The 14838-nt window shown below is 41.6% G+C and overlaps 2 protein-coding genes across 2 annotated transcripts; both read left to right on the top strand.

The window, feature by feature from the left end:
* Positions 1-9044: 9044 nt before the first annotated feature.
* On the top strand, positions 9045-10671 carry Bfra_008945sa (putative aldehyde dehydrogenase protein; the record flags this gene model as incomplete). Its single annotated transcript, XM_037339300.1, has 4 exons — positions 9045-9505; positions 9555-9948; positions 10006-10466; positions 10527-10671. 4 exons carry the CDS (start codon positions 9045-9047, stop codon positions 10669-10671), a joined length of 1461 nt encoding a protein of 486 aa, XP_037190866.1.
* Positions 10672-12476: 1805 nt separating this feature from the next.
* Bfra_008944 (putative mfs multidrug transporter protein) lies at positions 12477-14637 on the top strand (the record flags this gene model as incomplete). The annotated part of the gene is given in 8 exon segments (XM_037339299.1): positions 12477-12655; positions 12716-12847; positions 12866-12942; positions 12976-13099; positions 13169-13375; positions 13425-13784; positions 13869-14236; positions 14309-14637. 8 exon segments carry the CDS (start codon positions 12477-12479, stop codon positions 14635-14637), a joined length of 1776 nt encoding a protein of 591 aa, XP_037190865.1.
* Positions 14638-14838: the final 201 nt, after the last annotated feature.

Genomic DNA, 14838 nt, shown 5'->3' with positions numbered 1-14838 from the left:
CAACACTTTAACAAGGGATACACTCGGATACCTAAGGTATATCTACAAACATCTGATAGGAATGGATTTCGCATCCACTTGTAGCATTGGGGCTCATCTTTAGAGTTAAAGATCTAGCTCAAATAATATATTAAAGATAGCCTGCTAGTGCACCGCTTGACGATATATCACAAAACTCGCGTGGTTAACAGATCAACAATATGCACGCCGGATAGCACATCCACACCGACCTCGTGGTACTGGATTCCAAAGGCCAGATTCCTTCGAGTGACAAGCGCCGCCCATGACAAACGCAAAATACCAACAGTTTTCATAACAAATAAGTGATAGGCTATATTCTCGTTATGCAACAGGAGGAAGAGTGGACTTGACTTCCTTATGGCAAATCTCAAAGAGACATCCACTTACTGAACTTGATTGCGGGGATTTGGAATTTCACAGCAGCGGCAAGGGTCGTCCCCGAGAACTCCAAAGACTCCCACAACGACGGATAAGCGCATAAACATGTTCGTGACTGAGGTACTGCGCTAAATTTAGATGCTAGTGACGTGATTGTGTACAATATTTGAAGATGCTCATCTAGCAAGGATGACATTGACTAGTAGTTTGCATAAAGAATGGGATGGTTCATGGTCTGAAGGAGGTAAGGAATCTGTACACAAATGCAAGAAGCCGCGTGAAGTTGTGTTCAAAAGGAGTTTGTTCGCTCCGGCATTCGGGGATTCGGAGACTTCCACCAGATCTTCATCACCGGAGTCGACGTTGATACTGACAAGAGGAACGGAATTGATGAAGAGATATTAGGTAGTAGAGAAACAAATTTCGATATCCAAGGTTTCCAAATGAGATGTGCAATCGGTATCAGCATGTAGTGGAGAAAAACGTGGTAGTGCTGTGCGCGGTGTGCACTGGTAACTTAGCGGCAGTTGAAATAAATTAAGAGTGGATAATCCATGTGTGACGAGTTCGCTCTACCCATTTCAGTCCTCACTTATTCTACTTGCAGTCCCTTTTGCATTGACATGCTCTTTTCGGACTTATACGACCGGGAGAGGAAGGAAAGAGTTTGCTGGATTGTATCTTCCTACTCTATCGCCATGCTCCTTTTTATGAGAAAGGCGGCGGCGGCGACGACGACGATGACAACCTATCTAGGTATTCTTTATGTTGACTAAGTAAATAGTACTATCCAATGAAGTTCAATACCAAGAATGAATTGACATTACCTATTGCCTATTGCCTAGGTGATTAATACGCAAATAGGCTAGAGTAAGATACAAACATGCATGTGGTGCACGTGATAGTGGCGCCTTTTCCCCAAAAGTCCCCGTCCCGGGCGGCTGCGAGTACCCCACCTAAGCCATTTAGGAAGAGGCAAGCAACAGAATAACAACACTAACAAACTGTTGCAACCACAACCGCACCCACACCACACCCACCACAATCACAGCCCAGGCTCTCTTTATGTTCTCCAGGACGACATTGAATACGAACAGGACTGAGTTCTTTTTCTAGGCTCCTACTTTTCGGTGATCACACCACCAAACTCACAAAGTCGCAATTCAATATGCTGCAATTCAAAAATCCAAGGAATGCGAGAAAAGCAATTGGTAGGACTAAAGCTAAGGCAGCACAGTAAATAGACGAGGTAAATCTATAAACATCACAAACAAAAAGGCCAGACCAAAAGACGAACAATAAAACATACACTCCGTCGTATACAGCCAAGTCAGTAGGTATATGCCGAGTTCATACATCATGTACATGATATCAACGTACCTGCTGGTCCTGCAGCTTTCATATTTAGCTAAGATATACCGTTGTGGTTGGCTGACGAGTCTGACTTATGCATTGCCGTTCGTACCATGTACAATTCCAGCAACTATCGAGTCTGCGCCACATCATCGCTGTTTTTTCTGATTACTTAATCTAGATAAGTCAATCCACTGAAGTATATTTAGATTATTCTTTCTTTCTTCGCACACGGCAAACCCTAGCCCATTGGTTAGTTGCCTACCATACCTACACGGGACACAGGATATACAGGAAATGTACGAATTCCAATCTACGTTTTCCTTTGTCCTGCGCAATGTGCATTCGGATTTTTACCTGGAGATCAAATCCTTCTCAAGCCGTGGTTACGATCAAGTTATCAACCCACGTTGGCACACTCCCCTCGATGTTACCTTGATGAGCTAAGCCTCAAGTTTGGGAAGGTAGTATTAAACACAATCAGTTCAAGTAGAACTTGGAAAAATTAGAAAATCCATCGAAAATTTCGGCCTAAGACAAAATCAACCAGCTGAAACAATATGGAATAATTGTGTATGCAGGATTACCCCGCGGGTGTATGTGTAATGGACTTGCTTACCCGGCGTTCTCCATCTCGTCAACAACTCCGGCAAGATCAAAGTACTGATTTGCCCAAGGACTTTTTATCTGCCTTTATCCAGAGGCACAGAATACTACCATAGTATCTTTCAGCAATCTCATGCCAAAAAAGACACTTGCCAAGAGACGACACAGTGCAATTGCTCATTTTAAAGGGTTAACACAATCATTAAACAGGTCAGTAGCATTAATGGTTTCGTCAGCCATTCGTCATTATCACGGCTCAATTAAATTGTCAATCCTTCTACATAAAATCCATTACACAGCATTTCTTACGGTTGCACAATTTCATTGTAAAACGGCCCTTGATAATCTCATTCATATCAAAACGGCACAGTCGCACTTATCCCTCCGCCTTGCGATCAATCCTGCAAGGCTAATTTGACTATGGTCTCTTGGATTTCGGATCCATTACCTTACGGTACATTACCCGTAGATCATCCACGTGTGTCTCAAACAAATAAATACGAGCTTCAAGAACTCATCCAATCAACTCATATCTGCAACGGTTTCTGCTCACAAAATGCCGACATAAGCGTCTAGCAAGCTTCTTTTGGAATCCAGACCTTAACGATAGTGAACCTTCTAGCTTCAACTTGGAGGATTCAAAAGCATAGCATTCCGGATCCTCTCTCGATCTTGGGGTTCCAACGCTAAGGAGTTCATAGATACTATCTCCTCGGAGCAAAAGCGAAACACCACACTGTCCCCCCCTTCAATCGATGTGTCTGTCTATTTGAATCATAGAATTTCTTGATAACGGCAATCCAACAACATAAAACACTTATCTCTGCTTCCTCTCTACACAGTAGTAAATGTGGGAGAGTTCAATGCTGGATCAAAATCTCACACGCACCTATTTTTTGTACCTACATGTTACCATTCCTAGACATACTGTTTTGACTTGGTCTTGGCCGGCTACAATTTTTATGTTGTCTCTTGTTACAAGTGGCTTCGCAGAGATGTTTCCTACTATTAATATTACACAAATGCCTTCATTCAATATGACCAACGGGAGATCTTTATATACTCCCCGCTATTATTTGACAGAATTATAGCCTAGTCGGCCAGAGTTCGGCAGTGCTCATTCAAGACAATCTTTTATACATTTAAATCATTGTTTCCAACAAAGATGCTGCTAGCATTACATTTGGTAGTAAAGTTGGAATTTATATCCTCGTATTAACATGAAATACCACATTACAGTTGGGCGAAATAATCCGCGCCTCCATCTCTTCATCAGTCATTCTTGATTTTCGGAATAGCTAATAACAATCGAACGGCCGATTTAGAAACATATCATATCAGTTTGAATCTTCATTTCTGACTGTAGACTTAGCGAGCGTCTCGAGTACGAAGTTTACACCCGGGCTAGCGGTTCCGATCCCAACTTGTTGGTGATGAAAATCCATCGCCCCACATCACGGTCAAGGCTGAACTAATTCTATTTCTACAAATCAAACAGAGTCCAACCGCGCCACCATAGTTGGTGCTACTTTTTCCTTGATAAAATTGTCTCGCATTTCCACGTGTAATTTAAGGCTTATTCCAGATCGTTCATGAGTCAATCCCGCTATCTCACACAAATACCAATGGGGGAATGAATTCGTCCGGCTCCGATTCCCAGAATCACGGTACTAGTACTGTACATAATAAGCACTTGACCAATCCCTCAATCCAAAAACCAGAAATGATTTGTCTTGAAAATAAATTATGATGATTACTATAATCTCATCGGATGAGGTAAGATGGGTGAAGAAATGGTGAGATTTTGATTGGGTCTTGGTATGCTTATGTGATATCTTAGTTGATATTTGGCAATTGCAAACTTATTTTTGAAGATCTACTTAGTTACCTGTACCTGTATGCCGGATGTACTATGTATTTTGGGGGCGTAAGTGCATTTTGGTTGATTATTCATCGCGTAGGTTGATGGTCTATATGGAGGTATCTAGGGGCCGGATCATGATTTAGTGCTATTGGTTTTCAGAACGTTCTGAGCGGTCTAATATGGTACTGATATACAAGATTGTTATGACTACGAAGTTTCTGTGGTGTGCTACCTTAGACTATGTTATCTTTTTTTAGTGACGGTTGTTCCTTCATGGATACACTAAATCTGTTGGTATCACCTCGGTGGAGATTATGACGTCTTCATAATCGGTCTAATGTATTGATTGATATTTTGTCTATTCTCTTATAGGCTCTAGAGCTATGGGAGCTATATGCAATACGTTCGTGCGCTAACACTAGCGTGTGCGCTCACGTGCATATTCACTCGTATACCAATTACAACACTGCACCGCGCTGTTTAAAACGTTTCCCTCCCAACAGCAACATCCGATATCTTCAGTAGCAATACATTGTTTTGCCATCAACATCACAGAGATATGATCTTGGAGGGTTCAAGATGCCAGACTGTGTCCCTGTCAGTGCCCGATGGCAAGCTACAGAACGAAATGACATAATTCAACTTACACATTGGCAGCTATTGCTTTCTTAGGTGTAACATCCAAGGCCAGATGGGCAAGAAGCAGGGAAATCGGAGGTACAAGGGCCGAATAGCGTTGCACCTGCTGCGATGCTGGCCGTCAGGACAAGAGCATAGAAGACCGAGGTAAATTGCAGGATAAAGGTTGATGCGAAGAAGGGTGAATTTGAGGACGATAATAAGGATGGTTCGAAAAGCGAACAACTCTACCGTACAACTTACTATATACCATGAACCACCTTGCTTGTCTATCCCAACCAGGATTACTACTACAACTGCGCTATCATGTCAACTGAGAAATTACGTCATTGCTTTGCTTCAGATGGAAGGTGGCATTACTATCGTATGGTTTGCTGCCTCGTATCCGAATCTTTCATTCGAGTAGCCTGCTCTGGCTAATGCCCTTGAAGATGCATTCTGCGATGCAAGAGCTTCCCTTTAGGAACCAGATCGAATCTCACCGTATCATCATTACCTGCGGCGTTCAAGTGTTCGATGTGATTCGCCTACTTACGGTAATCCTCATGCGCACCTTCACTTTCTTGAACTAGGATACTGTTTCTCAAACTGGCGCATGCCCACTGAGAAGCAGATGTGACTTCAAGGCTAACTTAGCTTCAATAACAACATCAAATCATACTCGGAATCTCTCCTTGTCTAACAACACGCTATCTATAAGAAGCAGATGATAGTCGGGCAATACAGGAAAATATGGTATGTGCAGGGTTGCTCCTCTTACTAGCGAATTTCCAAACTAAAAGAGATACCAAGTATATCTTGATTGTTTCCCGAACGCAAATGGAAATTCAGTGGTGGGAAATAACAATCAGACCCGAGTCCTAAGTACGTTTGACGAATCAGAGCGATTCCTAATCATTGCAGACAAAATTCGCTTGATTTGGCGCTAGTGCTATATGTGATAATAGAAGCTTGAATACCGAGTAGTCAAATTGAGGATATACGCCTAAGACTTTTGATCACACAAAGTTTATAGTCTGTAGTTCGCTAGATGTTCTTACTCTTAGGTGTAAATATATACTATTAGAATAGTACCTGAAGTCCATTTATAATGCGATTTCAGCGTTGCAGTGTGGTAAGTTTACTTGCTGGTCTAGAGCCCCGAAAGCCCTTAACGATGCATACTGATCTCCTACAATTAACCAGAAACATATATTAAGCTGACTGTATCATCAAAAAATTGTTGACATGACACGAATGTAAGAGTTCTGGAACCTACTTACCGCACGTGCATTGCTTCGTGACAAAATCTCTGCAAAATTCGTGTTTTTGGATACAAATTAAGAAAATCAATAACTTTATCAATTAAGAAGTTTTTATTATAGAAATTCAGTAATACATAATTGACATCATATATTATTGGAAAAAATATAAAGTTTATTTTTTACTATTTTTATAAAGAGATTATATAGATTTGAAATAAGCGAATTTTTTGGAAATGTTATGATCTTTATCTTTAATAGCTTATAAATTTGTAAATAAAATTATGAATAAGTAAATCAGCTTTTTTACATTCAATTAGAATAATTATAAATCACTTTTTAGTCATTTTTATTATTCAATATAAAAGTTGAATAATTAATGGTTTTAGCAGGGAAACCGAAATTTGTGTAGTGAGTAGCTGTCAAGGTACGGGTAAAGACTTATATTGTACCATAAGGGTAGAAGGGCTATGGAAGAGTGAGGCCCTACTTATAGGAAGCAGGGCACGCTAGTGGTCTATGTCTGAGGCACGAAGGCAACTACAGATCATGTAGTTGGCGCCGTGACAGTAGCTTCTAGAACTCTTACAAGAACGATTGGTTTAGACTGTACATAGTATGACGTCAACGGTTTCTGGCTTAGCCGCATTGAACTCCGCTTGCAGTTGCTGGTATAGAGAAAGGGTATGATTTGCAATCTCGACAACTAAGTAACCACACCCTGGACGGGAAAAAACAGCCGCCAAAATCGAGCCTTTTTTCGAAATACTATTATTTTGAAATTGGATAACAATTGTGTGAACAAAGGTTGAATGAATGGCCTTGAATCATTCATAGTGATAGGAGAATAGTGTGAAAGAAGGACGAAGTTCTCATTTATGCTACAGAGAGGCTATATATGTATCTATGTACGCAGGTGCGCTAGTCTTAGCGTACCAGAATCTTTATTAGATAGAGGTGATATAATCTACAGAGTTTTAAAGTTTCAAAGTCTATTTTAAGCTTTCTATTACACCCAATAGAGAGTTGTAAATTTATTAATAGATTATGAGACCAGATTCGCACCTGAGTTGGATTTGTTAGTGTAAGAGATAAAACCATGAGGACAGAGGCCTACACACGACCGCGAGATGACAGAGACCATGACCGTAATCGCCGCCAAAATTGTGATTGGAATCAGAGACCTCGTAGTTCGAGTGGACCTAGGGAATGCTTCTTGTGAAACTAAGCTAATCACGTTACTTGGAATCACTCTTACAAAATAACTATCCAAATCTATATCAACGATAACCAAATCGAAAAATCGCCTCAACCCTACCGAAAGGATACACCCCAACAAGTTGATATAGTCGCAATCTTCACCAGGAACTGCTCCTTTCAAGCCGGCGCGAGAGTATGATTAAATAAGAAGCTCATCATCACCATAGTGAGGTCGCACACCTCTCATTCAACTGCAATACCAGAGAATGGATTGCAGATACTGCTCATCATATATAACTAATCAGTCCCACTTTCTATCTAGCTTGAAAGTTGAAACCACACAAGATAATAATTGGCAGGGGAGAATTGATCGCAATAGGATATGGAACAATAAGCATCAGATAGAAGACTAAATACAGATTGGGAGGTCTTTATGGGCCAGGCTTGAATACAAGTTTACTACCAACAAGATATTCTTGCGAGCGTTTAAGAGCAACGGGAGCATTCAAAGATAAGAAAATGTATTTCTACAAAGGAGGTAAAATGACAATATCTGCAGACAGCTTTCATAGCATCTATATGATCTCTAATACTTTCAATCATAAACCCGCAACTGCGTTCTCAGACATTGAAGCTGAAGAAGAAGTCCACACAGAGGTTGAAGATATTGTATATAACGAAGTTAAAATCAATCAGATACAAGTTCAGAGAAGAACTCTTTAGTAGCTACTACTATCTAATCGCTTTCTTAAAACGAGAACCTATTTGGATCTTTAGAATTCGATTCTCCTTACATAATCTTGAACTGAAGAAGAACGTCAAATGAACAAGTAATGTAAGGATTGCATTTTTCTTAATCCTTAAGCTATGCCCGCGTAGAAATTTCTAGCATTTCCAACAGCAAAATGATAATCTGTACAAAGATACTATGTATATGACATATAATCCATTCTGTATTGAGTTTTTTCTTTACGTGATTCTTAACGGTTAATTATGAACTTATATTCCTGAATCGTTCAGCATGCAGTCCCATAAGAATGATGATATCAAGAACTAATCTCACAGAATCTTATGCGGAGGGTCATTAAATGACAGCTTTGTCTTCCATCATAGTGCTATGACTCCTAAGTTCGAAGTTAAAAGCAGATACATGAGGGGGGACGCCTTGCTTCCAAACAAACGTTTCTTCTCTGGAAAGGAAGCTATGTCCTCAGAACAACTGCTACAGAGATATTGGCGATTTCCATCTTCTGAAGCTCCGAGATTCGACTCTGAATTTTGTGGTAAAAGATTGGAATACATTTTGGTTTCCATTGTAAACGGATTTTATATCGGAATTTGAAGAAATAAATTTTCCTGGTTTGAACTGCTCTAGAGCCCACCCAACCTCAATTGTTAGTACAGGTGAAAACACTAATTGAATTCTAGACCACTAGGTAAGCTCGGGGGATATCTGTTTGTTCCCCGAGATCAACCCTGGAAGAAATACGAGGGAGAACGTTCAACAACAGTGCTTAGGGTATTTATCTCGTTTAGGCTACAGGTGAGCAGGGTAATACCATTTTGAGTACCTCGCATAAGAATAAAGCAGGGATCTATAGTGCACTTTCTCACCTTATCCGAGGAAACCAACACAGTATCGTGATCGCATCCGGTTCTGGGACATCAATGATATATGAATCTATTGTGAACGCAGTATGTTGTGAATTCTGAAAAACTGAGAACTAAGAACCAACCTCAAGATGGCCTCACACCACCCAGAGCTCATTATTCCCCTTATAATTGATGGAAAAGAAGATATGGGCAGCGAGTTATTTGACGTGGTGAGTCCAAAAACCGGAAAAGTATGCTGGAGAACAGTATCCTCGAGCTCTGAAGATGCAACTCGCGCGGTCGAAGCAGCACAGAGATCCTTCCGCTCCTGGTCGAAAACAAAGCCGCAACAGAAGCAAAGGATTCTTTTCAAAGCCGCGGATATTTTGGAGAGTCGGATCACAGAATATGGTGGTATTATGGAGACCGAAATGGGAGGAGCTGTCGGTCCAGTACACTTCTGGGTGCTTCCAACTGCAGTGCGATTCCTCAGAGATATCGCCAGTCATATACCATTGATAAAAGGAGGTATACCCACCGTTGAAGACCAAGGAACCAGTGCTATGATTTGGAAAGAGCCCTATGGAGTTATCTTTGGAATATCGCCTTGGTAAGCTTCGCATTGACTACAGACAAGCACCTTAACTAAGTTAATACAGGAACGCTCCATTTGCACTAGGAATGCGAGCAGCAGCCACCGCCATTGCCACAGGAAATACAACAGTGATCAAAGGATCGGAATTAACACCTCGATGTTACTGGGCACTAGGCCAAGTTTTCCAAGACGCAGGTCTGCCAGCAGGTGTCTTGAACATCATTTACTGCAGAACTTCCGACGGAGCAACAGTTACCAACACCATAATCAGACATCCAGCAGTAAAGAAAATTAACTTTACGGGAAGCACAAATGTCGGCCGAAAGATCGCTCGTACCTGCGGAGAGAACCTCAAGCCTTGTTTGATGGAGCTCGGAGGTAAAAACAATGCGATAGTATGCGCCGATGCCGACCTGCAGAAAGCGGCCAATGAGTGCATAGTTGGAGCTGCATTGCATGTAAGAATCGATCCGTCTGGATCTTGACAAACCTGCTGACATTTAACTTCATCACAGTCCGGGCAAATATGCATGTCAACAGATCGCATCATAATACACGCGGACATTGCCGAACAATTTTTAGAGATCCTAAAGGCTACTATTATCAAACTCGCATCATCAGTACCTGCTCCACCATATCTTGTTAACGCCGCTGCAAAATCTCGGCTACAGGGGATAGTCTCAAAAGCTCTATCTGAAGGAGCTTCCAGTCTTGTTGGAGACATTGAGCAGCTACAGTCAAGAGAAGGCGATGGAGCTACTCCTGTCATTTTTGCACCCATGATTATTGGGAATATTCAGGATGAGATGGCGTTGTGGCAAGATGAAAATTTCGGGCCTGTTGCCGCATACAGAATTGCCAAATCCGATGAAGAAGCTATAGCCATTGCAAACAATACTGAGTTTGGGCTAGCGGCAGCTGTATTCACTCAAGACCTTCGCAAGGGTTTTGCTATTGCAAAGCAGTTGGAGGCCGGGTGAGTTAGATCCGAGACAACCTGCTTCTGGAAGGTGCGCTAATGACCTCCTGTTTTTAGAGCTGTTCATATCAACAGCATGAGCGTTCGCGATGAGTCTGCATTACCAATGGGTGGGATTAAGAATAGTGGCTGGGGTAGGTTCAACACCATGCTCGGGATAGAGGAGTTCTTGGTCGCAAAATCAGTGACATGGGATGATTGAGCAGAAGTGTAGCAAAGTGGAATGGGTGAATATTCGCCAACAATAGTTCGTAAGCAATTGAAAGCTCTATTTTAGACTTCAGATTTTCAACCTTACAATCGATAGTATCAGCTGCACTGTGCCTCTTACTCAGACAAACTGTTGCCCCTTTGCATGCATAATTCAAATAGGCATGTGCCTTATCATACACTATACCCGGATCTGTAGAAGATTATTGGTTCAAATACGTCCTCCGAGCGTGATGAAGTATAGAACTACCAACTGCTATCAGATAATACAAACCTAGCAAGCAACCAAAAATTCAAATTCTGTGATCTAGAACATGGATGGTGATATTGTACACTGCACAATTTCGGCTGCTTGCCCGTACTAGAACACCATAGTAAATGTAGCCCCTGCTAATAAACTTGCCAACGCCCACTACGGTGCCATATTTGTGCATAATAGCTAAGAGGGGTACGTACCTAGCTAGCTTTCTACCCTTGCTTGTTTTCAATCATTTCCATAGTACGTGGCTACGAATGTTCAAAATTGCAAGAGATCGGACGCATTTCTATATCCATCCGGAACGTAGAATCTGTTTGCGTGGCACAGAAATTGGTCAGCCAGTCAGATTTTGCAGCAGTAATATATTGGTAGTATTGATTGGATAGCGGGGCGTAAAAGGACCACTCTTCGTGCCCCTGTTTCGAGCGAATGATCAGGGGTGGCCTTAGTAGCGAACTTCGATTCTGTCATGGGAGGAATGGTTTTCATTGGCTCGCTCTGGACGAAAAAACGGGCATATCAAACCCGCCAAAATCAAGACTTTCTACAAAACACTATTATTTCAAGATTGAATAATAATTTAGAAAGATATAATGATTTTATCAAATCAAAAATGTATCACAGATTATAGATTATAAATTCTTAAATAATCTATTTGAATTTGAAATTATAAATATTGATTGTTGATTTAAAAAGATAATTGTGGAAGTGATGCTCTTTTTCTAGTGTGCCTGTTTTTTCGTTCAGAGTGAGATTGGCTATATGAGCCAAAGAGCAAAGAGCAAGAATCGGAATGAGAAGCTATCAGTAACAAACCTACGATGATTTCAGCTTGCCTACAGACTACAAAAAAAGCCCAGTTCTTGAACGGCGATATCATACAGCGTTCATCCCACTCAAAACTCCAAATCTTTTAAAGTAAACCAGTTCTTCTAAAATATATAACTCGTAAAATACCTTGTCTAGACCGCACAACATGCCACGCAAAGATATTGATTTCCAAACTCACGACAATGTGACTATTCGCGGTTAGCTGTATACACCTGTGAGTATTTTGGAAGATCAAAAGCTGCCAGTCATAATCATGTCTGCCGGCTGGGCGAGTCTCAAAGAAATGAGTCTCGATCAGTCTGTCGAGGCATTTGTTGCAAAGCTTCCTATCGCTGCCCTTGTCTACGACCATCGAAGTTGGGGCTCGAGTGGCACGGCTATAGGTCAGCCAAAGCATGAGATCATCCTATCTATTCAGATGTCTGACATACAAGATGCAATGACCTATGCGCAAGGACTTCCAAATATTGACGCAAGCAAGGTTGCCCTTTGGGGAAGTTCCTATAGTGGAAATCATGTTCTGTAAGTCACAGCCATTATCAGATACTACTTCCCTTCCGATTAAGGAAGGTTGCGATGACATGTGTTACTTTATACACTCCTTATGGCGCTAGTACTTTGTGTTCCTGATCATGCTTCAATCTTTTCTAATATCCGCTAGTTTGATTTTTTTTTGAAGATTTCGAGGCGAAATGAATAGTACCAAAATGGTTACCTCTTCAGACAAGAATTTCGGTATCACTGACCTGGAAACTGGCTCTGTTCATGAAGCTACGCCGAAGATAGAATCTTTAAACGGGGAAAAGTCTACCGAGCACAAACCAACCGCGCCGAGACAGGAGATCACGTATATCGAAGGATGGAGGTTCCATCTTTTAAGTTTTGCGTGAGTGAAGAGAACCAACTTCAAAACAGAAATTGTTCTGATGAATGTAATATAATATAGGATTGGGTTGTGTGTATTTCTTGTAAACATGGAAGTCTCCATTGTGAGCACCTCACTCGTAACCATGACCAACGAGTTTCACGGTTTCGATGAATCCACTTGGGTCATAACGGCATATCTCGCCACTTACAGGTGAGTTAACTTTCTCAGCACTTATTTAAGAGAATACAGACCTGGCATTTGTCATCGAACGGGTTCTAAGCAACAAGAGAAGGAACTTTCCCTCCGTACGCCATGAATAATAACATTTTGGCTTCTAGGATTTCTGATCATATGGGGAAGACTCAGTGATGTGTTTGGTCGAAAATGGACCTATGTTGCAACAAACTTCATATTTCTTGCCTTTTCAGCTGCCTGTGGAGCGGCTCAATCTATGTTACAATTGTAGGCCTTCAATACCCCTTACCAGCAGTATCTGCGTGCATCCACTTATACCAACTATCTTTGATTTAGGATCATCTGTCGTGCATTTCAAGGCCTAGGTGCCTCTGGTGCATTTTCTGTCTCCTTAACAATCTTTTACGAATTTATCCCACCACCAAAATACCCATTATACGGAAGTTTTATATCCATGCTGAGTACTGTTGGTGCTCTTCTTGGTCCCTTAGTAGGCGGTGCAATTGATACCACTTCTACGTGGAGATGGGTATTCTTTTTGAAGTACGCATTGTATGACCACTTCATTTCACTTCACTAATATTAAGAGCAGTGTCATTGGAACAACGATCATACTTGGATTGATTATCTTTTTGCTTCCTGGAAAATTTCCATATCACGGATCATCTACATCGTCAGCGACTGTCCCCTGGCAATCTTTACTGAAAAGGGTTGATTTTGTAGGCGCTTTCTTACTTTTAAGTGCTTCAGTCCTTCTCGTCACAGCATTACTCGAGGTCTCCACGGTCTTCACATGGTCTTCAGCTGCCACTATATGTCTCTTGGCAATATCCGGTTTGATTTGGATAGGATTTATCGTATGGGAATGGTTTGTCGGAAGCAGCAAGGACATTCAAGAACCAATGTTCCCTCGAGTTTTACTTGAGAATCGAACATGGATGGGAATAGCTTTGTAAGTCATACAGATGATCACATGATGACTTCAAACTGGATTGACATGTAGGATCCGGTGGCTGACAGTTATCTAACCGTCAAGAACATCCTTCCTCGTCGGTATTCCATCTCAAATCATTACCATTGAAATTCCCCAGAAAGCACAAGCCGTGTATGGAGACTCCCCTTGGCAAGCCGGATATCGACTAATAGCTTACACCCTTGCTGTTCCCGTTGGCAGCATTTTCGCAAATACGATTATCGGCAAAACCAAGATACCTCCTATCTATCTCCTATTCTGCGGTACTGCCATCCAAGTGCTTGGCGTTGAATTATTACTGACAACCCCGGCCTCTGGAATTGTTCCTGGGCAAATTCATTTTTTCGAGGCGCTTATTGCTTTTGGGGTTGGCAGCTCTTTCGCTATACTTCTGGTATTAAATCCACATTGCATTGAGAGACAATATATCGGTACGTTTGATCTCAACACACTCATGATTTTCTCTGAAAAACGATAAGCCCTTAACGTATGCTGCATTCTAGCCACTGCCTCCGGTGCAGTCGTCCAATTCCGTATGACAGGAAGCACACTCGGTCTAGCGTCCGTTACCACAGCTTTCAACAATCAACTTTCAGGCCGTCTCCCAAAAATCCTCAATGATACTCAACTCAAAAGTGTTCTATCATCTACTTCTGCGATATCGTCTCTGGAAGAACCTTTGAAAGCTCAGGTACAAGAGGTATTTGGACAGGGCTACGATTTGCAATTAAAGATTCTGATCGGATTTACGGCGGCGCAATTCTTGACTTTGTTGTTGATTTGGAATTGGAAAAGGCCACAGATGGGTATACATAAGAGTGAGGGGCATTAGGACGTGAGGATTAGCTGGGCTGGTGATGAGTCGCCATACTCATACTTCTTATGGTATGTGAGAAGATGTATTTTGTGATCATCAATGAGCAGCCTGGGAGGGACCTGGTGAATGAGGAATGAAGTTCATCTGAATTCCTGATGTATGAAATATGGGGCGTGATAGGGCTGATGAGACATTTATGTACTCCATAAATAGCTG

Source organism: Botrytis fragariae (genome assembly GCF_013461495.1).
Source record: "Botrytis fragariae strain BVB16 chromosome Unknown tig00000101, whole genome shotgun sequence".
NCBI lineage: Eukaryota > Fungi > Ascomycota > Leotiomycetes > Helotiales > Sclerotiniaceae > Botrytis > Botrytis fragariae.
The sequence above is the reverse complement of the archived record's forward strand: the minus strand, read 5'-3'. Positions and strand labels throughout refer to the sequence as shown.